Raw genomic sequence first — 25,542 nt, forward strand, 5'->3', positions numbered from 1 at the left:
CAAAGATCGAGGTAAAACCCTTCGGCGTGGCAGGAAAAACAGCTCCTACTGTACACGCACAGATACTGTACACGCTCTTTTTAGGAATCACGGATTGTGACAGATTGTATCACCACCAGCCAGCTGGACAACTCCATTGCCCGAACGCTCAATTTTTCCTTTGAAAGACAACAACTTGTCTGCCATGAAATGAACTCAAGTAGTGAGAATATTAGTCTATATTCAGAGTTAATAAGAAGAGCAAATATTTAATCTTGCACTCGGGAAAAAAGACAGAATAGTTGCGTCTGCCTCTCTTTGGCAACTTCTCTCTCTCTTCTTGAGAGCCTGTAATGTCAAGAGAGACTGCATGTGATAATGGGCAATACTCAAATGAACTTGACTTGCATTTGTGAATGAAAATCAGTTACAGCGATATGAACGGTGATCTGAAATTATTCTGCTCGTAGACATACCCTTTTGATGCATACTTCCTGTTTTTTCAACTGCCTGTTTCATCCTCTTACTTTCTAATTAATTAATTAGACCAACAAGAATAAAACCCCACTTTATTAACTATGAGATAAACGCGCCCGCCCCTAATGTACGTCAAAACAAGCTCCTCCGATGTGTGGCTCTATAAATCCAGTATATGTCTAACCGATACAGTTGAAGGTTAACTTGTTTTGTTGGTGTGTACAAACAGGCAAGTGCACATAGATTGCTCCTGGCGGTATTACAACTGTGACAACAAAATGCCAAACAACTAACGTTGTTATTTATAAGATTTGCTTGGAGCTGGGAGGCAGCGAGAAAGAGGTGTGAGGTTTGGAAGAGAGCGAGAGAGTGAGGGGGTAATGTGGAAGACTGAAAAAAAGAGAAAGGAGGACAGACAGTGGAAGTTATAGGGAGAGAAGAGTGGAGGGGAGCAGTTCTGATATGTGGAGTGAAAGTTTCAGAGAGAAAGTAAAAAGAGGAGAGGGAGAAAGGAAAGCTAAAGAGTGAGGGGGCCTGAGAGAAACTACAGTGAAAGTCTGAGGGGAGGAGAAACGAGAGAAAACAAGACAGATGTACGCGCAGGCAGAGCAGTCTTTAAAGTAGCAGATGAGCTGACAGGCTGACATATTGAAGCAAATTGAAACAAACAAGTAGACTGGAATAGAGAAGCGCTGAGCCAGAGATGGACAGATGGAATCATTTCAGCCAATGAAAGCAGAAAAAAACATAATGCATATAAATCGAAAAAATATGCTGTACCAACGCCTTAGGAAGCAGCTAGGGTCGCATGTGGAGCTTGAAAAAAGGAAAAGGAAGGTTGGTGCCGTTGGACAGATTCAGTCTTCCTCATCTCCTCCAGGTTATCTCACTACTGTCTCACCAACGGATCAAAGGAAATGGACCCTGTAAAACCACACAGTCAGACAGCTTCTTCTTCTCAGCCTCTTCAGGCATTTGGCAGTTGATTACGTAACGATCAAGAGGGATTCAGTGAGGATGGACAAAAGGCAAGAGAAGGTAGCTTCCGAACAAAAAGTGTTTAAATGACTAATTTCAGCCTGGTCGGTTCTTTCATATTTGCTTTACATGAAAGCTAACTTGCTAGCCAACATACAGTATCTAGTGGAAACTACTAGTGTTTGTTGCTGACTAACAATAAAGGCTGGAAACAATTAAATCTAGGGTAAAAGCAAATTGACCGTAGCACAGAGTTCAATTAGACTCTTTAATGCCAAACCAGTCCTTTTTGAGGATCTCTTAATTAACAGTATCTGTTTCAATAATTATCTCTTTTTTAACACATTTTAGTCTCCAGTTTCAAATGTACTTTTACCGCACGTCAGTGCGCATGAGCATGCTTGTGACTGTGAGGGGGAGATGCTATTGTCTACAGACACAATCACAGACATGCAGACATATTATTACAGAAATGATGTGCATGCATATTCTCTTTCATTGCATCATCCCCTTTTTTATTTGTTTTATTCTTCTTTGTCTGCATATATCGCCGTCCCTCCTTTTCTCGAAGCCCTTGAATAGACAACTGGTTATTTTTCTCTCCCTGCTCTGTTGTGCACATGTTTTTAAGTATTTGTACGTCAACAGTGCTCCTCTAAAGTGCGTAGTGTTTGTTGTCAGTTGACAATTACGACAAGACTGGAAAGCAAAAAGGTGATAAAAGGACCATGAAAAGAGAAAATAAATGCAGAGACACTTGATGACTAAACAAAGAAAAGAGAGAATCAGTTTGGTCTTCACATCTGTAAATCTCTGAGTGACACACATTGAAAGGTTGAGTGTGAATCAGTACAGCAGGATGGAGGGAGCAATGTGGGATTATAGATGGATTGCATTTTAATTATTCAAACTCTGCTGAGCAGAAATAATAAACAGAGTAAAAATGTAGTAGTTACATGCCCTGGTATCTGTAATCGAATCGCCAATTGTGGAGCACCACCAAAGCCTTCTACAGCTTTCTGAGCTGATGTTCTCAACAGACCAGGAGCAGCAGTTTGGAAAACCTCATTTTAAAGAGTCTGATGTTGTAAAATTGCAACACCGGCCTCATCAGAAAACTGTTTGGATTTCAACCAGCATGCCTCTTGGAAAAGAATTGACATGTGAACTGAAAATTGCCTTTCAGTAGTGAAAAATGGCCACAGCAGGAGAAGACATAACCTACACAGCTCAAGCCAGCACTTAAAAGTTATTACTGCAGGCAGTTAAGACCCTTCACTCAACAGGCTCCTTGTGAACTTCCCTACAGTCAATTAGTAACTAACTGCACTTCCTGTCCCTGTGATTGTTTCCTCCTGTGTCTAATCGCCTGCACCTTGCCTGTGTGCTTCCTGTGTATGTGTCTTCCCTGTGTCACCTGATCCTCCCTCATTCCCTTCACCTGGTCCTCACGCCCGTTTCACCTGTTGCCCATTTCCGCATTAGTCCCCTCACTTGCACTTGTCCTCTGCCAGATTGTCTTGTGCGTTAGTGCCAAACTCTCCAGCATACCTTTGTCCCCTGCCTGATCTCCCTGTTTGTCTGCTCTGTCGACCCTGGATTTTGCCTCCCTCTTCTCGGAGTTGTTTGCCTGTTTTGACTGACCTCCCGGTTTTGACCCCGCCTGAAACTGAGTAAAAGAGTTTCGCTTGTCCATCTGCCTCTGAGTCGTGCTTGTGAGTTCCAGTACCCGTAACCCTCTGGGAAGGGAATGAACAGTGTGTCGTCATGTTAGGTTGGTGTTCATGTACGAGTGCTGCTAGCTTAGGTGACTGACCACTGTTATTTTTTTACTTACTCCGAGCAAAAGAGCAAAGCGGTCTCAGTGGATACCAGACTTGAAAGGTCCTACCTTGATGGCATCTAAGCAGTTTGACAGGAGAGAAGAGAAACAGTCTTTGGAAGATGTACTTTATTTACACTTAATTTATACCTCCAATTTGATGACAGAAGTTAGAATAATTTACCGGAGAAAGTCCATATAAAAGGCGAGTAGGAAAGGATCCATGATTTCAGTTGTCAGATTCTTGTTCTAAATAATATTTGTCTGAGAATGTGTTGGACCAGTTTTTGTTGGCTAATCCAACCATTAGACAAAACAGCCATTACAAACTCCGATGTAAACGTACATAAATCACCAACAGAAGTGCTTGTCGTATGATCAGCTGCAGGCTTTCTGGGTAACGCATGATATCGCCATAACGATGGGCAGAAACTGTGCACATTAATGAATTAATCCAGAATTTTTGCCTGATCTGTGGACCGGCTTTTCGTAATGTAGTTCAAAGAGCTTGTTTTTATTTTATTATTTTATTATTATAGATTTTGGAGGTCACTTTAGACTCACAAAACACATTTTTTGACTCATAACTCAATCATTGATATGCTAATTTTGACAATTTCACACAAATGTACAAATGTATGAAGTGTTGACAATTTGGACATGGATGTAAACTGCAACTTTACTGGATGGCACAGACGTACACCACGAGGTGGCAATTCTGTTTGTTGTTGATTTCGATCACAAGTACAGGTGTAGTAGAATTGCAGTAACAATTTAGGTTCAGTGTGCAACATTGTGCCAACTCAAACTGTAAAGTGGGAACATAGAAGTTGCACATTTTGGTGATTTAAATGGGGTAAAATTATACAGCATATAACCATCTGAAATAAAGACAAAAGTGTTGTCTAATAAGACTTAACCTACTTGAGTTTGCCTTGCTGTCTTCCAGGCACAGTCTCCCATGCAGAATACAGTGCGTCATACAGTAGATCAAACATGGCTATCGTGTGGAAAAGAATGCATTGCCAGAACCCGACAGAACCAAAGCACTGCTTGGCACAGAGGATATTGTAAAAAAGAAACAAAAACAAAGATTTTAAAAGAAAAGGCAGAACCAGAATTTCAGTACAGAGACTGAGATGTAAAAAAAAGGAGCAGTGTTAGGAGGAAAAAGAATAATGACAAGAACGGAAGAATATGTATCATACATATCTAAAAGAGACAAGCTGAAGAGCAGGAGGACAGTGAGGGAGACGAACAAATGTCAGTGGCTATAAGAGAGAGACGCACAGAGGGGAGGCTATCATTGCCAACATCTATCACTATCCCTTATAATTCTGTCTTTCCCTTCCAACTACTGAACACTTTCACAACTCTGTTAAGGTTTATGTCCTTTAGCCTACATTCAGTCTGATTATGTGCTTCTTGTGTGTGTGTGTGTGTGTGTGTGTGTGTGTGTGTGTGCGTGTGTACGTATGTGTGTGCTATTCATGTGTAGACAAAAGTCTTTTCACACCGTCTCAAGAATTCACCACAAGTTACATCTTTCATTATAGGGTTAAGACCAGAGCGTTTGTTTAAGGGTTCTTGTTTGAATTATTACATTACAGTTTGATTGAGGCTCCAGAGAATGAATGAAAGCCAATACAGCGTCCCCACAAGTAAAGCAGAACACGTTTGTGCGCACGTGTGTGTTTCTGTTATCAGCATCAGACCAGCTTGCTGTAGTTAGGAAAGCAATGATTAGAGAGGACAGTAGGGGAGATAAGGGCTTGATAATGAGCTGTCTGTGTGTGCAGGTGTGTCTGTTTATCTGTCCTATGAAATGCACTATACATGTGAATGGAGGCTTGTGTGCATCTTTATGCCTGTTAATGCGTTTTTGACCCGTCCAGTTGGTTGTTGTGCGTTGGTATCATTGCAGTGTGTGTGTGTGTGTGTGTGTGTGTGTGTGTGTGTGTGTGTGTGTGTTTGGGCACCCTCTCAATTGTGCTCCTTCACCTCTGTCAAACAGCCATTGTGGTGAGGGAAGGATGGAGGAATGGATAACAATTGGAGCTGAGGTCTGCTGGGATGTTGGCTGGAAGCAGGAGCCTGAGAGAGGGAGGGGGGGGGGGTCGAGGAAAGAGGAGCTATGGATGCAGAGGGGGAGATGTAGGTGGCCATGAAGAGGGTTTAAGGGGGACATTTTAATTTTACTAGGTACAAAATAGGAGGATTAAATGAACTAAACCACAGTCACATGACCCAGAGTATACACAACAAGGATATGAACGCTTTCGTTTGTAAATGATGAAATGGAAGATGGCTATTTAGCTGCTGCAGCTTCAGGGAGCTGGTGTTGTGCATGCTGGCTGACTGTCCCGGCTGAATGAGACTGAGCCGTAACACCTGTGATTTTCCTGCAATGACATGTCCAAATGTCTGTGAACAGGGTCTTCAGGAAGTTAATATCTACTCTCTCTGCTCTCTCTCCCCCAGTCAGTCCCATTTATCACGTAGTAATTACTTGATAGCTCAGCCAGTCGGTATAGTCCATGTTATAATGTTTAGCCAGCTGTGACGGTTGGCCTAATGACAGGACTGGGTTTATTTAATGGAGCAAAATCTGCTGGAAATTTGAGAGTTGCCAGATTCTGAGAAAGCATGGTGGTCAGCATGTGTGCACAATCTGGACAATTTATCAAATGTAGGTCTCGCATCATCGTCCCCTCACACAGGAGGTCCTCTCCCTAGGAAGGAGAACAAAGGGATGAAAGGAGGAGAACTGATGCTGGAGCACAGCTGAGACATGCTGTCTGAGTCCTGTTTAGTTACTGCTGATACAAACCAACATTTCCAGATGTTGTTGCTTCAAAAAGCTTATAAACAACAATATAACAGGGAACTTTTTGTGAAGAACGTTAAGTAAAATGTATTCAGTACCAAATTAGCGTAGCTGTGTTAGCAGCTATTCTTCAATAAAAACAGTTATAATGGGGGACTTAAATTGTGAAGAATTTATAGGAGTTGATATATGTTTATCTGCGGTTTTACTGGCGTTTATTTGACTACCAAACACTTCCGATCATTCAGTGTCAAGTGTGAACACAGATGAGTTCTGGCGCATCGGATCACAAGAGGCGCATCGGATCACAAGTGTAACCACGGCCTCAGCAGCTCAGAAGTGTTTACATTCGCTATCTTTTGGAGTCAATTCAAGGAACAGAGGGCTGTCGGCATGAAATGCAACATCTGCATGCATTCGGCAGATATACACCTCAGTTGTGTATAACTTTCCGAGTTGCAGTGGATCCATGAGAGCAAGTGGGACCACAGTCTACATAATTCATTTTCATATCAGTTGATATTGATTGACTGATCCATTCCCAGGTTTCCACAAGTGAGCGAGGAGGCTGCCGTTGGAACCCCGGTGGGAACCATCATGGCGGCTGCTGTCAATCAAACTATCATCTACTCCATCATCGAAGGCAACCAGGGAGGTGAGTATACTTTGGGTAGTGCCTCATGTGGGTCTCAGTTGTGGAGTTGGCTGGATTCACTTCCTGTGTGTGGCACCAATCAGGTGCTTGGTTCATTTATACATTTAAGCCTCTTTTGACCTTTCTCTCCTTTATCTTGCTCTGTTTCCTTCGCCCGACTCTTGCTGTCATTGGTTCTCTCTCTCCGTCTCTCCAGATGTGTTTGCATTAAATGAAACAACAGGAGTGATTTCCACAGCCAAGCTCCTGGACTATGAGGCCAACTCCTCCTATGTTCTGAAGGTAGAAGCAGACTCCATGAAAGTGTTGTCCTCGAACCGCAGAGTTCCCTCTAAAAGTAAGTGAGTGGTTATGTTTATGAACTCCAAGATTACAGGACTAACTTTTCACAGAGGATTGCATCACCGCAGATTTCACAGACGTTTTGTTTTTTCTGTCAATATACACACACGCACACTGAAGGATTAAAAAATAACACTGTCAAGATACACTTGCCACAGGCTTTAAGCCTTCTCTCTTGCACTTTTCTCTCTCCCACTCCGTCACTCACGCTCTCCTTCTCTCTAAAGCCCTCTCTACTTTTTACTTGTACAAGTTCTCCTCAACTCTTCACCTTGTCTATACAGTTATGTCTTGGAAGACATGACATGTTGGGCCTCTGCTGCTGTTGTTACCTTTCAATGAGCCTTTTCCTCTCTCTCAGGTGTCTCTCAAACCTGTAGGCTATACCAGCTTGTTGTCTTCACTGTTGGCTTTTTTTCCTTCTTTTAAATTTATGTCTCACAGGTCTTGCCGATGTTCAATTATGTAGCTGTTCAGAATGTTTCTCTCAGATATCAAACAAGTTTCCACCGATGAAAGTGACCAAATGAAGCTGGTCTACAGTTTTGAAGATTGTAGATTCTCTCTGTAAAGCCACAACTTTTCCCCAGATACCCAAACATTAGCACAGAAGGATCTCTGCAGGTCAGGAACCTGCTGTAATTTAAGCACAGCCAATTATTTCAGTCCTTCATATTATTTAATTTTTTCTTCAATTTCTTTCCTAACTTCATTCCATCCAATAGTTGCATGTCCTGCTTTTGTTGCATTCCGATTTCCTGTCTCTTCTCTCTGCCTTTTTCTGCTGCTATCTTTTCTCTTTCTTCTTTTAAAAACATATCTGAATTCTTTTTAATTGTTGCTCAGCTCCCCTGGTTTCCCATTTCGACTTTAATTATAGTGTTTAACACATGCTATTGTCATTTGATCTAACTATTTGACAAATCATTGTCGTCATTAGAAAATCTCTTTCACTTATTTTTTAGCACACATTTGAATTAATCAGGCTAAATCAATACGATTTTAACAATGTGTTAATCGGGTTTTCTAATTAAAGTGACGGCTGGAATCGTAAGTAGATATTTTGGTTTGGCTCTTCTACATAAGCAGATTAAAGCATCTGCTTGTTTGTCTACGTTTTATTTTTACGTGCTTAAGTTTTTTCTTTAATTTTTTTCTTTACAATCCCTGTTTTTGGCCAGATAAGACTGCATGTAAATCGTTCCAAGTTGCAACCACTAAAATTGAATAACAGAGGTCTCATTGGCACAATGTTTTGTCCTGTATTGTAGCTGGGGTGAATTACAGTAATGTTTAATCTGTTTTTTGTCATTTAAATGCAGTTTGTGTGTGTATTTAAAACTACCGCTTACATTGTAATTGATGCAAAACTAGATTTTGAATCTTGGCATAGAAATAGGTTGTACCTTTGGCTGCAGATATTCTACTGGGAGAGGATTCCTAATTATCGTCACACCAGTTTTACCTTTGCCAACCTATACCAAGATTATACACGTCTATATTATCGCCGATAATATGTCAAGATATATTACATCTTGAAAAGAATGAACCACAAGTAATGATCTTTGCTTTCTCTTTGACACATATCCCTGACTTGATGCATGCTGTGTCCATATTTAGAGTCTAGTAACCATGATGTCAAAACAAAAGAAAGAAATCCACTGCTTTGTCAATTCATATCTTGCAATATATAAACTTTTTGTCCCAAATGCTAAATGTGCGCTTCTGAAGATTCTTTTATCTTCTTTTTGTAATGCCAAATTCAAAAGTGTGTCACAATGTGTAAACTGTGTGTGTGTGTGTGTGTGTGTCCCCTTAGCCAACACAGCGAAGGTGGTAATCGACATCCAGGATGAGAACGACCACCCGCCGGTTTTCACCAGATCTCTTTACATCGGAGGGGTTGCAGAAGACGCTAAAACGTTCACCTCCATCTTGCAAATACAGGTACAGACATACAAGCACATTCATATACAACAGATAACGGGGTTGATCAAATATAGGAACACAAAACAGTAAGTCAAGTCTACGTGCCCTTCATTCACGCTTCTCACTACAACATATATCCAACAAAAGTCTATTTCATCACGGTGGTGCACTGAAGCTGTCGGCGCTCCGCTCACGTTGCTCACCTGAAAGCTCTGCTGTTGCTCGGCGCCCAGGTCGTTACTACTGCTGTTCATGTAGTATTTCAAAAGCTCCACACCCCCATCCACCTGTAGAGTGGGTGTCCACACTGTCCCTGCTGTGCTGAGCTTGATGTTTCCTTGTTTAGGAGTGAACAACTGTAAAGGCTTCTGTTTGTTTAATTGTTGCATGGATTGCTTTGTATTCTATGAAGTCCCTTTTACTTGTCCCCTGTTGTGTACCCAGTTATTGCTTAACATAACATAATATATGATAATGTGAGACTAAAAACCTTTTGACTTGGACACAAAAGTAGCCTCGACAGCTACCTGCTTAATTCAGTTGTGCCCAGTATGAAGGTGCTTACGATGCTCGTGCAGATGTGTATGCTTGTGTTGTTTATTTTGAATGAAGATAATATTCAATCCAGAAAATAACAAGTTAGTAAGATTCCTCTCCTTTCTGTCTCTACCTATACCTCTCTGTGAATTGATACATCTCTTTGTATCTCTTTATTTTTTTTTACCAAACTCAGGAGAATTTCATATATCTGTAAACAACTCAAGCGACTCGTATTATTAAAATGCCTTTTAGGACCCAAAATGGGTCACAGAGCTCTCAGCCTCTATCTGAGAAGTAGCAATATGTTTTAATGAGCCTAGATGCCACAAGAGACTCGGGCAGGGTCTCTGGCAGAAAAGTATGTGCTTTAATATTTTATTACAGTTTTTAAGATCATTCTTAGATATTCCTGTTGCATGAGATCATACCCAGTGAGAGTGACAGGAAATATGAGAGAATAAGTGAGAGCATGCAACAAAGAGTCTTAATAAAAATCACACTTTCCCAAGCATAGAACATTTGCCTTTCTCTAAATCTGGTACAGATTATTATTCCTCTGCTGCAAACATCTGAGGGTGGTGGTTTTGCATATGGATTTGTTGGTGTCAATATTGAAGCTGGTTTACAGTAACCTGCTCTACAGTCTTCTGGCCTCTATAAATACTTTAACAGACTGACGGGAAAAGACTAATAGCCCGCTAGTAGTCTCGATCACCACAGGGAGAGTCAATAGATCTGGAGATTGGAAGGAAGAGAGAAGATTGGTGGTTAGATAAAGATGACTGGCATCCAGCTGCAAGACATACTGTCTGGAGAGAAGAAAGTAGGAAAGACATGCATGATTCATGGCTGGATGAATAGATGGAGTGTGGGGGGGGGGGGGGGGGGCGTGACCATCTAGATGGACAGGTTTGCTAACATTCAGATGAAAGAGTGAGTGAGGCGAGGTGGAGAGAAAGTTTGAGAAATGAGCATTTTTAATCTCAGTTGTCAAGTATAGCTAATGCCATCACATCGGCCTGAAGCATATATGTTGTCTGAATGATGGTTGTCACTTCTCCCACCACAACCAATGCAAACGCAGAATTTACCCTTCTTTCTTTCTCCAGCACTTTCCCCTGCCCTTAAAAAGTACTATTCAAAGCTTTCCTTTTAGTGGGTGTTCACGTTAAAAAATGTCAAACGGCTGCATCGATGTAGGTGTGTTTGCAAGACGATATAATGCAATCCAGGGAGCCCAGTTTAAATAATGGATTAATGACTTCGAAGACTAACTAATTAATGTCACACAGCTGTTAAAATGATTCTCCATCATGGCGATCCCAAGTGGGCAGTAGGATTGTGACAACCAAGTCACAAAATAACTGATGTTTTTTTTAATGTCTGTCCTATTTGTTATTCATGTTGATTGTGGTGAAGCCAGAGACATTGGGACTCATGCAGCAACATTCTCTTGAATTTCTCTTCCCATAAATTGGAGGTGTACAGCCTATTGTTTATTATTAGCATAGATAACGGCCCCTAAACTCTATTTAAAGGCACGTCCTGTACTCTGTGCAAATACTCTGGCACATGAATTGGACAGATACCACAAAAAAAAGGCAATCAATCTTGACTTTAGAATGACGATTAAAGTGCTTTCCAGCAGTCCAGTAGTGACTTACGTTGGAGCTGTTTCACCACAGGATTATTCATTTTGTCACCTCTCCAGTTCCACCTGGTGAAGATTATTTGTATGCATGTGGATTTTGAACACAGCTCTTTCTAAGTGCAATAGAAAATAATCAGGTCTGTACTCCACACTTTGCAGTTTATATTACTGCAGGTATTGATGTATTGCTGAAAAGTTGTCGTAACTGTGACACTCACCTCTGCAAGTTAGAACACAAAAAATAGATCTGTACATGTATTCATTCCTCGGACCTCCCTTATTCCCTCATCTTTCTATAGGTATGCCTCAATATTTCCTTTACATATTATATTATTTCCTGCTTCCATTTCCTTATTCCCCAGCCATAAGAAAAATATTTTTGATGTCTTGCAATCATAGCAATACCTTTGATGTGGTGGGTGTCTCTGAGCGGAATCTGCAGTCTATACTCCCTGCCCTTCTTGTAAATACCAGGCAATAAATCAATGTCTGTGTGTCTGTGTCTGGACATGAATGTGAGGTCAGCATGTGTGTGTGTGAATGAGGGTGAGACTGGATAGTTAGCCCAAATGACAGAACAGATGAATCGACCTGCATACAGCTCACAGCACCACTTTACCCCCTGCTGCCGATCCAGAGTACTACATCAAACAACACAGCCAAACAGCAGGTTTCCCCAGGAGAACAAACAACTGTAATCTATGGCCTTTGAGGAGTTACAAATCCAAGAGAGATAGGACCATGGTAGCGCTGCGTCTTGATCAGCTGCTCACACAGCTTGAATCGAGCGTTGAGGAGGCAGAAGACTCACTATCATGATGATAATCATCACAAAATAGACTTGATTATTATGATAATGGGAACAATGACTTGATCACAGTGTTTTTGTCAATGATGATGACGTTTCATTATTATGGTTATTATGATGATGATAGTGTGGTGGTGTACAAATTGCTGATTAGAATAATGACACTGTGAATAAGTGACATAAGTGATTCTTATTTACCTCATTTCACAGGCACAGGACAAAGACACTGGTAACTACAGTTCTATGATGTACCGGCTCATCATTGCCCCGCCCACTGGTAAAGACACTAAAAGTAGCAAAGACGGCTTCATCATTGAACCATACAGCGGCGTGGTGAAGACGGCGATCATGTACCGCAACATGAGGCGGTCGTATTTTAAGTTTGAGGTGGTTGCTACAGACAACTATGGTCAAGGACACAGCAGCAAGGCGGAGATAGTGGTGTGTATATTTATATTTTTGACATTGGTGGCAGGTTCACAATAATTAATGTTATCTTAAATTCTTTACTTCCCCTAACACACATTTAATGACATGATTTAACGTAATTGCATTGTGATTTATGTGGCACCCAGAATGTCCTTGAAGCAGATAAAAAATGTGAAAACAAATTCAAGTAGGCACGAGCTCGTCGCGGAGTTGGATTGAAAATGTTATCTTTTCCAATTCAAACTTTTATTTCACAGGTGGAGGTTCCATCTGATAAGGTCTAGGAAAATAATGTGCTTTTTTCAGCTCAGTTTAAATACAGGATACCTGGTTGTATTTGCATTTGTATCTGTGTAGGTGTCAGTCGTGAACCAGCTGGACATGCAGGTGGTCGTATCAAATGTCCCTCCGACATATGTGGAGAAAAACAAAGACAAGCTCCTCAGGTAACTTACATAAAACAATATGTTTTACAGATGTTTATCTTTGGATTTGACGTGTTTTGGGTTGGTATTTAGTAAAGATGCACAGGTTGATCAGTCTTATATATCTATCTGTACACGTGTGCCACTTGATGGTTTTACATTGCACAAACAGTGGCACACATCGGCGTGGAATCGAGTGGGTTTGGATAAGCTTATTAGGAAATATCACATGTTGCACCTGTTTTCTTCTGTGAAAATGATGAAGCAGGACCCTGTATACTGCAATTCATTAACAGTTGAATTGTGTGACAGTGGGGTGTGGTTAGGCTCAGCTGTAGAGTGGGTGGAGCGGGGGTGTGGTTCAGGGAACAGTGCCGGAATGATGTCTAATTAGTCTCAGCTGGGGCTGAGGGTTGATCAGCCTCAGCTGGGGTTAATCTATCTGTGTCTCTCCCCAATAAATAGCAGGAGGGACTGAGAGGCGGGGAGGAGAGGCGAGGAGCGTCATTCTGAGAATCAATAAAAGTATTTGGAACAAACGTCAAGCCGTGTTGCTGCCTTTGTTACGTCCGAGACTCACCGCGTAACGGGGAAACCTGTTACAAATTGTATTGAATTTTTGTTTTTGTTTGGGTATGCAGTCAGTAATAGTACATATCAGGATTGGGAAGAAATCGGAATTGGCCTACAAGAATCTAATGTTTATTAGGATAAATCTCCCAAATGTTCCACCAGTTGGCTCCATTGTAGTCCTCCCCCACCATCTGTTCCTTGAAGCCAACATTCACGCTTCAACTTGAGCACTTCTATTTGAACATCTTTGAACTGTACAGAAAGGTGTTAGCCCAAATTGATAGAAAAGAAACGCAAAGGAGCGATGCTAGTCTAACAGCGAGGTGATGTTGTGTCAAGATATTATTGTCATAGAAACAAAACCTGTGCACAGCAGGAGGGCTTTCTTGATAACTCTATATGGACACAAGCCCTAACTTGATAATAATGTTTTAAAGTACTTCCCATCTTTTCTCTCTACCTCACTCTCTTTCTCAGTCACTTTCACCCACACACACAGCTTAGTTGGATAGCTCCTGCTGTGAGCACTGAGTAGGTGTTTACATGGGGACAGAAATCAATATTCCACAGCCTAGCTGAGAGGATGGAAACAAAATGTGTTTGTCCACAGAGGTGTATTTTTGTAAATGTATACATTAGTGTGTGTGTGTGTGTGTGCCAGCCATGTCGATATCTTGGCGGAGTTAAAGTAGTGTGAACCCATCAATCAAAACCCATTATTTTTTTTGAAACCTCAGCATTTTGGAACACTACGTCCAGGAGCAGATTCCGGGAGCAAAGGTTGTCGTGGAAACCATCGGGCCCCATCGCTTTGCCGATGGAAAGGAGCAGGACGACTACACCAAGTCGGACCTCATGATTTATGCTATCGACCCGCTGACGAACAGGGCTGTTTCTAGACAGGAGCTCTACAAGTAAGAACTTTGATCTATGAAAAGTAAGATGACCGCTCTCCAAAATGTGTTGCGTTATATTATGAAAGGAACTAAATTACATCTCAATTTAATGTTTCCTAGTTTGACTTTTTTGGAGTGCTGCTGTTCACACACGTTGTCAGGATTTTGGCTTAGGGCAGTTTAGCTAATCAAGTAGAAAAGTGTTTTCAGGCCTCACTTAAACGGAGCTATTTTAAATGTGAGGCATTATGAAAAACAACCTAATAGAAAACTACTAAACAGATTTGCAAGTATAACCGCAGTGAGTGGGCGTGTGTGTTTGTAGCATGAAACTGTCTTGACTTGGTGAACAATGTGTTGCCTGGATAACTCTGGCCTTCACCCCCTTGCATTGACTGTCTTCATGTTGCCATAACTTGTCCTGTGTCATAGAGGTTCAGTGTTCATTTACATCACTGCGGTTCTCACCTCAAGGTTTCTTGATGGTAAACTCTTGGACATCAACAAAGAGTTCCAGCCCTTCCTCCCTCCTGGTGGACGGATTCTGGAGATCCGAACCCCTGTAGTGGTGACCAGTGTGAAGAAAGCTGTGCAGACTGTAGGCTACACGGAGGGGGCGCTGTTGGCGCTGGCAGTTATTATCATCATCTGCTGTGTCCCCGCCATACTGATTGTAATTATCACCTACAGACAGTAAGTATACATGATGTTTTAGGGTAAATACGGCACTTAAATCAGGGACAACATACACTGAATGAGACTGAGCTTATGGGCTTGTGTTGGCGATATTTTATACTTTCTTCCTAGTCAACAGTTAACTGATCCTATAACAAGACCAACCTTATAATTCATCGTAAAAAACGCACTTCATTCATCGCATTCAACAAAGAAAACTCACTAAAACTGTCCAACAATTGGTTTGGTCCAAATGAAACCTTAATTTGCCGAATTAGATGTAAAGATATGATGATTACCTTAAAAAAATGCTCATTTAGCCACACTTTTGCACAGATGAATGAACATGAGCACTGTCCTACATACACTGTCCTCATAAATACTCACTAGTTCACCAATTGGTGCATTGATCTGTAGATGAAAATAGTGTCCGGCTGTTATAGTTCATCTTGTTTTATTAACATTTATTCAAAATAAAAGGATTTCAAATACTTGTGAGGTTTACATTCTCACAAGGAGCAAATGGGCTTGCAGCTTACTCCACTAAAAGGGTAGTGAGGTCGAAAACAACTACGTCACACCTAACCAAATCTCAGCAGCTCATCAATCAACAACGTTCTCCCGTTTTCTTTTTTTGTACACTGCATGTCCATGTTTATTCTCTTGCGTGCCTTGTTGGATGGATCATAGTGCCCATAGGCAGCTATTACATTCATTGCATTCCTACTGTAAGTGTGGGTTCGGCATTCCAGTCATTTATGTAATTGTGCATTAAATGATAAACAAAATTATAACGTAAACATTTTGTTCCTTAAAACAGTTTGTTCTAAAAGAAATGAACAAAAAAAGCGATGATTTTACTATAAAAAGGAAAAAAAAAGATTAAGCTGAGCGTCTTTCCCACAGGACATCTTTGAGCACTGTTTATCGTTTTATCACCTGGGCGATTTCAATTCTCTGGATGATTCAGAATTGCCGCCTGTCCCACAGTGCCAATTCTAATAGTTTGTTTAGCTAAACACCGTGAAAGGCTATTAATTGCATCCGTCTCCCAAACACACATAAACAAGCACACACACACACACACACATGAACTGGATCAGTGCATTTTGGAGAGCACCTTTCATCCTGATAAGAAAGAAAGACAAATAACAACAGACTGAGGAGAGGAGAGGAGATTTGAATAGAATGTAATCATCAGCATTATAATCACTAGTCTCTGTTGCTAAATGACTGTAATGAAGACCAATTTTCCAAATGGTTTGTACATTTCAATGTATACACCTGACTAACAAGAGGTACTGTGTGATTTATGAACAGTCACTAATCTTTCTTTCTTTTTCTTTCTGTCGCCTGCTGCATCTTTCCCTTCCAGATTCAAGGAGTAAGTACTGTTTCCATATTCTCATGCTAACATTAATGTCATGGCTGTCTTAAACACCTCTCGTTGTGATTAATGTGTTGACTTTCATTGTATAAGAAAAGGATGAGGGCAGTGAAACAGCTAGGACAGCAGACAATCAAAGAAATTAATCCAGAAGAGCATGGAATCAGTAAATGTTCAGGACAGATGCTTTTGTTAGAATGTGTCCGTGCGTGCGTGTGCGTGAGTTTGTGTGTGTGGTCGTGAATCCAGGTCAAGTGTACATGTTCTCTCCATCTATATTGTGGCTCGATAGAGCCTCGAATCCCAGTCACGTAAAGTCCTCTCAAAGGGCTTTACAGGCTCACAAGTTTGCAAACAGGACGGTAATTGTCATAGAATTGCTGCTATATAACGGCATCGGGATCACAACCACGATGATGACGAGGTTTGAAATGAATAACTAGTACTCGCACAAGTAACTGCATGAAACACGTGTTTATGCTTTGGCTCACCTGTTGGGAGGGGCTTACGACAGATTATTATGTAATTTAATGCCACAAATAAACTGCACTTCACCAGCACTTCACACTGAAAAACTAAAAGATGTCAACCTCCTTGAAAATGAAAAGTGAAAATGTCAGGGGATCAACAAAGTCAGTTACCTCCATCCTCTGGGAGGCGTCAATGTCTGGCCACATGTCAATAAAATGCATCCTGTAGTTGTGAAGATACTTTGGCTGGACCACAACAATGGACACACTGACAGGCGTGCATGGCTGGAAACCACACGCACACACACAGACTATACTTTGCTGTAAAATGTACTCAAATTGAATAATGTGAAAATGTACACATTATTAATATTGCACAGTGTTAAAACATACACAATAAATGAGTAGTTGCGTTGAGGAGTTTCTTTAGAACACAGCTAGAAATGGATGCACCAAAGATATCAGCTCCCCGCACTGATTATGAACATTTCACTGATTTCTAAGGTCGGACGTTTTCTCTAACTTTTGATAACTAACGCTGAGTTTCCTCTCTGCTGGTGTCCAGACGCCAGGCAGAGTGTGCCAAAACAGCTCGTATCCAGATGGCATTGCCAATGGGCAAACCTGCGGGAGGAACTGCCAACAACCTGTATGAGGAGCTGGGTGACAACGCCATGTAAGTGAAGTGTGAAAGTGGCATTTATATTTATGAGCCAGAGCAGAGGCCTTAGCTCACATTCTTATGGCTATTAAACCTCAACCTTTTGCAGCGGGCCTTTTTTTGTGATATTCACATATGCAGTCGGTCCCATAACATTACATCTCCTTACATTTTAATCATCACAATGAAAGATACTGCAAATAAACGTGTATCTTTGATTCCCTGCAGACCAAAACCATTCTTCACACTGAACAATCTTCTTTGTGCATTAAGAATACATTCCAGTTGTGTTTCAGTTCCAAAGCATGGGGCAATTTCGGATATCATGGACTTTTCAAGCTAATGTGAAATTAACTATTGACCTAAAATGTCCCAGATGGGGTAGTTGGGACAAGACCAGTGACCACACTCACAACCAAATGCTAATGTGCAAGACGACCTTAAGGCTCTTTACATTCAGGTCTAACGCTGTTAAAATACCATTTACTTATTAATAAGAAAGCAATTTGATATCTCCAATAGGACACCTGTGCTATGTCGTGTAAGACAATGCAGTTCAACATTTTGGTTTGTTGCCAACATCCAAATATAAACATTAGGGTACATTTCCACTAATGAATACTGAAAGCAATCAGGAAATGAAAATACCAGGTGTCGGCTCCTGCTCCGTGCTCTGCCTCACAGGCATAAGCACAACTTGCGTTCATTTAGGTTTCAAGTGTATTCATTCAACAATGTAAACAGGAGGTTTGTTCCCAGCAAAAAGGCTGTGGCCGCAGAGCAGCGGCTGCAACACCGTCGGCTATGTGTGTAGTAGATGTTTACTTATAATAAAACCTTTCAAAATAATAAAAGGGAGCACACTGTTTTCCCCATGGACATACATCGATGGTGTCCCCCACTGTGTCTCTGGCCTGTAGAGACCGACAATTTAACGGCTCTAAAGTCTTCCGGATTAAAGATAAGATGTCAAAGAAGTGTGCAGCCTGTGAAGACTGTTTTTAAATATCTTACACTATTGTTTGACCATTTCAAAGTAAATTATACTTCGTCAACTGCCTTTGGAGTCTGATAGAAGCATGCTGAGATTTGTTGATTTTGATTGATTAAACATCGACTCAAACACACCATAAATATTTAGCATGTTCTGTCCCAGTCATTATGACCTCACCCGATATATAAACATAAACAATGCATCTTATTTTTACCACTGATTTGTTTTTACGTCTGTCAATCAATCAAGGTGTCATTGTCAAGGCTGTTGCTATGACACATGTGGCCCTTTATTGACATAATCTGTCAACACACGAGGGGTCAGCTGTCATGCTTAAGAGAAAGTCCAGGAGGCTTTCTCACTGTGGAAATGCAGGTATCGAAGATCATAACAAAACAACCAATAGCAATATAACATAGCTGGCAGAGAATGTGTCACAAACAGCCATTTAGCTCTCAGCCTGTGCTTGTGCACAATGACAAACACCTTGTATTTAGTTTTAAAAGGTATAATTATATCACAGCAATGATATCTGTTTACTAGTCTCATTATACAGTTTGCAAATAAACAATGTTTTGATGGAATGTGGGAGACAAAACCCCCCCAAAAAGATTCTGCTGTCCATGGTGCTGAAAGGTGCGCTAAGCGCTAAATTAATTATCTCCAATCCTGATGATAAAATCTGTGTGCATGCGAAAGTGTGCGGACAATTAAGCATTTTGCTTTGGGAGGTTTGAATACATGTTCACCCAAAGCATGTGATTGTTTTGTGGTCTATGGGCATTTATTTCTTAATTTCACATTTTGCCATGGCCAATGAAACCGACATTGTGCCGAGCTTTGCAAACTAGCATTAAACAAAGCTCTGATTTTTTAATGCATTAACAGTCGCAGATAAACCCTGCAATTTTATCTTCACAAGGTTCAGCGGCATGCAGCTCAGTCCTTGTCAGTTTCCTTGTTGTAATGCATACCAATGTCCTCACTATACACAAGATAAAGTGAAGGGCAACAGTGGATCAGCCTTCACAGCAGATTGTAATGTAAGTTTATGAATGTTTGCTTTGGAAGCAATGCGAGTTTTCTTTTATTCCCAACATTTTTCTTTCCCCAATCATGAAGCAGTGAATCATGGTCAGCAAGTAGAGGCAATATATATACGCTTTTTGATGATTATGTGAAATTACTTTTACCGTATATTAATGATGTCCTATGTCTCAACTCCTTAAAGTGCTGACTCCTCTATACTGCCTCAAAAAGTTGCTTTATTATTTAGTCATTCTCTTCACCACTTGGTGTAGCTCCCCCGTTTCTGTGTACCTGGTCGTAAATTTAGTTTAATTTATACTACAGTTTGTGCTTGTTTGTGAGTTTGTTCCTATAGTGACCGCCACATGAACTTTTATCTGAAAGTCATAACAACCACACACGTACACTCACTCACTCCAATACATAGATGGTTATTTGTAATTCCTTAGTGGAGCGTTAAGAAGAAGTTGAGAGGAAATCTTATCAGCATTACATGCATCACCGGTTTCCTGTGTGTCCTTGATATGCGTCTCTACTCCTATTAACAGGAGAGCAATTCATTTGCAAGATGGGAGGAACTATCTTCAAATGACAACAAGGGATTTCTGTGTGTGTGTGTGTGTGTGTGTGTGTGTGTGTGTGTGTGTGTGTGTGTGAGAGAGACTAAACCACAATTATTTGCTATAAAATGTGTGCGGAAATGAACTTGGATATGACATAATTGAAATAGATGCAGCCCGTAATTTATAAAGACCACCCCGGGCAATAATTAACTCTATTGATAAGCTGCAGAGCATGTTTAATTGTGGTTGGGAAGGTGTGTGTTTGTGTGTATGTTTTCTGTATCACTGCAGTCTTGTAGAGATTAAATATTCCCTAAAGAGTATAAAACCTGGAAAAGTACAAAAGTTTGCACATTCATAATAAGGTCCATTATCAAACTGCTCATTAGACTGATTTCGAGGCATTATTTTAATTTTAATTACCTTTGGCTGTTCTCTTGACAGGTTTGGGTTTTAATTTCTGTTTTCAATTGCCTGTGAGAAATTAAGTGTTCTTTAGCGTATTATTAGCAGCACATTAAATGAAGCATTTATTTTTTTGGAAATTGAAAGTCATATTATTTAGCAACACGGCACATCATATAGTTGTCATTACTTGTGCTATGTAGCAATTATACACATCTAGAAATAACTAAATTAGATACAAAGTGAAGCCTAATTAATCCCAATTATATTGACATTTTGATTTGTATTCATCATTTTTAGATGACTTTACAATATTTACAGTTTGTGTTTCAAAACCTTTACTTTGAAAAGGGACTAAGAGAAAGGAAAATAGCTAACATAACATACATTGAGTACACTTGTTTTTAATGATTTGATGTGATGAACAACAGAAACAAGATGAAATTATCATTTAATTCTTAATTTTATAAAATGCTTCAACTTTTACACTCTCTTAATTTCTAATAGGTTTTCCAAAATGAATGCATTTGTGGAAACATAATCGCTCTGTATGTAACTGATCAACAGATACACTCTTCATCACTCTACTTGCTTGTTCTCATGTTGACTGATCTGTTAATTTTCTCTTGCTCTGATCCATCCATCTTTTACACATGACTGACAGACAAAAGTGAGTAGGATGCTGTAAATGGATTAACATCTGTGACTAGTTTGATACAATGCTGACAGTTTGTTGCCATAGTTGTGGTTTTCGTTTCCCGTCCTTTGTTAGTGCTTACTCTTTGTTTTACGTGTCAAGTAAGTTGTACCGTAGTAGTTCGGAGAGCAATGTGTGTTGCTGAATGATTGGAGCTGATCAATGGTGTATTAGAAAGTGATGTTGCATCGGTTGACTTGGCATAGAAGTAGCCAGCCATGTGCCATGAAATGCCAAGAGTCTGCAGAGTTTCAACAAAGTCATAAACGATACCAGAGATTTCACAGATCAGTGCACCTTCAACCAGAGAGGAGGATATAATCACTCTTTTGTTGGAAGGAAGTCTGCATACTCTCGGAGCTCTATGACACACAGTTGTCTATCCCTGCCCCAACAGTTTAGGATTGTCTGTCGTCGTGATGCAGTAACAACTTTGTAGAGCACTACTTTCAGCATACATAACATATATTTAAATCCTTCCCTTTGTGTTTTAAAACAGTTTTTAGCGCTCCATTTCTTGTCCCGCTGGTAAAAACAGCACTGTCAGAAAATTCTGTTACCTCTTGCAAGATGCTGTTTCCATTTCCTCTCATCCCTGTCCTCATTTATCGCTTAATGTGAAGTCTCTTTTCATTTCATTTATCGAAAGGCTCGAGCAGACGTTTTATTGTTTTAGCTGCCTTTCTACCATTCTTTATGTATAATTCTGTTGTCTCTCCCGTTTATTAAACATTTTATTTAACCTCTCTGTGCATTACTGCTCAGTCCCTATTTCCCTCTTTAATTTAATATAGCTTTGATAGCATCTTTCCAATTCACTATACCCTTCTCTTTATTATTTTTTTTCCTCTCAAATCTTCTTCCATGCATGCACCAGCCGGTCAAACCATAGTGGTGGTGGGTGCGGTGGCAGTTTGGATGAAAGCGACCGCCAACGTCTGATCTCGGATTTTGCCACACGAGCGATTGCTGCCCATCGTCAGTGCATCGCTAATGGGGGTGTACTCAATAACCTGCCAAAGTCTGAGTCCAACATAACCTTTCTTTCTGATGAAAACCCATTGACTATCAAAAATCCCATCTACCATGAGGATGGGACTTTAAGTAGCCCAGCAACGCTTGGGAGAAGCCAGAGGAGAAGAGACCTTCTTGGGAACTTTTCCCCTTCCAGGAAAGGCCTTCGAGAGGCCTGGCTGAGGCTCAGTTCCCCTGGAGGAGATGTGGGATTCGGTGGGTACAGTGGCAGTGACAGTGGATGGGGATCTGGAGGTGGACACAGCTGGACTCTCCCATCAAGGTTACATCGGAGAGAGATGTATGACACTTTGAGACGGCAAGTTGTTATGGATCCCGTTCAGTGGGAGTTGGAGCTTTTAAAGGCTGAATTTAAGGAAAGTAAAGATGCTGGACTGGATTCAGGATTTGACCGTGGGTTGGACTCAGACTTAATGGGAAGCCCAAGTCTGGAACCAAAGCTGACAGTCAAAGAACAAGCCAGACAATTTGAGCAACAGGCACTCCAGGAAATGAGGCAAAGGCAAAACCTAGATTCACGAGGATCTTTGTCGCCTGACATCATACTTTCTGTTTTCCCGGAGTCTCCTCAGCACTACAAGCAGACCCCCACCCACAATGTTCTAATCGCTCAGGTCAAAGATGGTCATCCGAGTATTATCATCACCCAAAGTGATACAGGAACCCCTCCACCAAGCCACAAGCCAACTCCTCCTGTACTGCGGCGCTTCGGTGCAAATTTATCAATGAATCAGAGTATGGAAGAAAGACTTCAGATCCAATTTGAGTGTATCCCTGATCCTCCATCAACCCCCCCACCACCACCACCACCACCACCACCACCAACCCCCCCACCACCTCCGCCGACACCTCCATCCCCACCACCTCCTCCACTCACATCTGCTCCTCTATCGCCATCATCTCCTCCTCCACACCACCCTTCCTCCCCTCCTCCTCTCCCTCCTGCTTTATCTCACTCCACCCTTACAGAAAAGGAGAATCCTCCTCCTCACCCTCCTCCGCCACCACCTCCCCCTCTCCCTCCCCCATTGTCTCCTTCGCTCCTGCGTCCATCCACCTTTGTCCTACCGTCTCTTTCGGAGGCACCAGTTCTGCGACCCGTGTCCCTCCGGCCACCACCGCCACCCCTTCCTGCGGAGCCCGATCTTCCCCGAAAAGAGTTGAAAGGAATCTTAAAGAACATCCAAAACATTGCGGACATTGAGAAGTCGGTGGCCAACATGTTCAGCCAGATAGATCGGAAACAGATCCCGCTCAAAAAGGTCTTGAAGAGCAGAGCCTCCATGGATTCTCTTGACTCCTTGGATGTATTAGCAGTAGCAGCAGAAATAGGAAGAGGAGAGAGAGGTAGAGAAGGAGCGGGCGGAGAAGTGGAGGATCCTCCACCTCTACCTCCACCTCCACAGATTCAAGCCAACCCAAACATGAACTCCATCGTGGAGGAACTTGAGAAACGATTCCCCTCTCAGTCTACAATGCTGTAGCCTTTGCCTTTACGATATGGAAAGCACACAGAGGGGGATTTCTTAACATTGTTGCGTAGGTGCCGCGGAGCTGTCAAGGGACTGATGCTCAAAATAGCTCAGTGGATGCTGTGATGATATGGTGATTCTCTACCACGCTGCTCTTCCAACAAGACTTCCTGTTTTCTACTTTAGGAAAGGAAAAACAACTTGGCCTAATATAAACTCTGTGTAGAAGAACAATGTTTCTCCTTTCACATGAAGGTACTTGTTGTGAACAGAAAAAGAGAAGGAGGAGGTGAAACAGCCAGTAAGGTCACATCCTGCATATCTCTAATGTATTCACTCATGTAATAGCTGGAAAGGGCTTCCACACTCAGTTACTGTATTTTACACTACTTCTCTTTGTGAAGTATGAGGAGGAACTAATAAACAGGGCATGTCCATTTTTTATTTGTGTCCCGATTTCATTGAACGTGAACTACAAAAGGAATCCAAGTAGTACTCATTTCTAAGACTTGTTTTTAATTAAGGCTGAGGGAATGGCTACAGATGGAGCTTTTAAAATCAAGTGATTAAAAGTGGCAAAATACCTCCTGGGTATCTTTCAGTTGAGTCTTTTCACTATTAACTATTAACTAACTATTTTACACCTACGCCTAGTGAAAGACATGATTGCTGATGGATCCAACCACTTGCTATTGTGAGAAGCTAATTGTTCTTTTGGGGTGGCTTTAACACTGGACATCTTAACTAGTTGATTTTAGATGTAGTGGTTATGAAAGAGAAACTCAAACAGAGGACTTTGTTGCACCTGCCAACTTGGATTGAACTTTCCTTGACATGAATTGTTGGTATTTTCTTAGCGTGGCTAGTATTTCACTATAGGGCTACGACCAGTGAAATGATTAGTGTCACCTTCTGGTTTTACTCTCCATTTCATTCATATTTACTGTTATGTTGTTACAGTAAATATTACAGCAAACACTGTAAAATCAAAGATTCTGCTCTGTGTACAAGTACAAAATATATCTGTCTATCTGTTCCTATCATTGGGTTGCTGTCTGTCTTTCCATCTTTATTTAATTTAATTCAATGCACATATATTTATTTTTCTTAACCCTGTGTCCTAGAAATTATATTCATATATTACAAAATAGTTTTTCCAGTCACGCTGTGCTACTGAACTTAATTGCAGGCTTGATTCCGGGGAAATGTTTTTTTTAAGTGAATTGAAAAGCTACATTTTGTCTACAAAGTGCAAACGTTTAGGTTTAGGCAAAATAAAAGCACTCTGGTTGAGGTTAGAGAAAGATCTTGTTTTTGGTTAAATGTTGATAATCACGTTGTGCTTTGTGATGCTTGTCACTGTGGACTTTCTGCCATTTTGAACCAAGACCATGATCATTCCCAAGCCTTAAAATGCCGCCCGATTCTAAACAACAGAAATAAAAAGTTATCTGTAGTCACAACAAGCAAATAGACTGGATATTTTGGTGAAAAACAAATTAAATGTAAAATAATTAGATATGTTTAGTACAGTATCAACCTATATGGCAGATACAATAATTAACAACATATCCTCATTATTTTTGATAGATAATGTAGTCCTGGAATCTTCCTTCAAAACCTATTTGCTGTTACAAATTAGTTGTATATAAACTTACCTTGTGGAAGAAAGTGTTGATATGTTCATATCAATACTTAAATGTGCAGTCAGCGATTCTAATCTAATAAACTTTTTGTCAAATTCTGTGTCAAATGTGTGTGCTAAATATACACAACCCTGCTTCTGTTATTGGGAAACAAACAACCAACAACCAAGCCACACA

At 40.9% G+C, this 25,542-nt stretch overlaps 1 protein-coding gene across 1 annotated transcript in view; it reads left to right on the plus strand.

Moving 5' to 3' along the window:
- Nucleotides 1–25,542, plus strand: part of LOC117748670 (protocadherin-15-like) — a 113,567-nt gene that overhangs the window by 73,691 nt on the left and 14,334 nt on the right. Inside the window, exons 26-34 of the mRNA XM_034558647.1 lie at nucleotides 6,629–6,738; nucleotides 6,935–7,075; nucleotides 8,900–9,027; nucleotides 12,219–12,449; nucleotides 12,795–12,883; nucleotides 14,173–14,349; nucleotides 14,806–15,024; nucleotides 16,382–16,390; nucleotides 17,429–17,539. Coding sequence (XP_034414538.1) covers nucleotides 6,629–6,738; nucleotides 6,935–7,075; nucleotides 8,900–9,027; nucleotides 12,219–12,449; nucleotides 12,795–12,883; nucleotides 14,173–14,349; nucleotides 14,806–15,024; nucleotides 16,382–16,390; nucleotides 17,429–17,539 — 1,215 coding nt within the window. The remainder of the gene's footprint in view (nucleotides 1–6,628; nucleotides 6,739–6,934; nucleotides 7,076–8,899; nucleotides 9,028–12,218; nucleotides 12,450–12,794; nucleotides 12,884–14,172; nucleotides 14,350–14,805; nucleotides 15,025–16,381; nucleotides 16,391–17,428; nucleotides 17,540–25,542) is intronic.

The sequence above is a fragment of the Cyclopterus lumpus genome, chromosome 19 (genome assembly GCF_009769545.1).
Source record: "Cyclopterus lumpus isolate fCycLum1 chromosome 19, fCycLum1.pri, whole genome shotgun sequence".
In the NCBI taxonomy this organism is placed as follows: domain Eukaryota; kingdom Metazoa; phylum Chordata; class Actinopteri; order Perciformes; family Cyclopteridae; genus Cyclopterus; species Cyclopterus lumpus.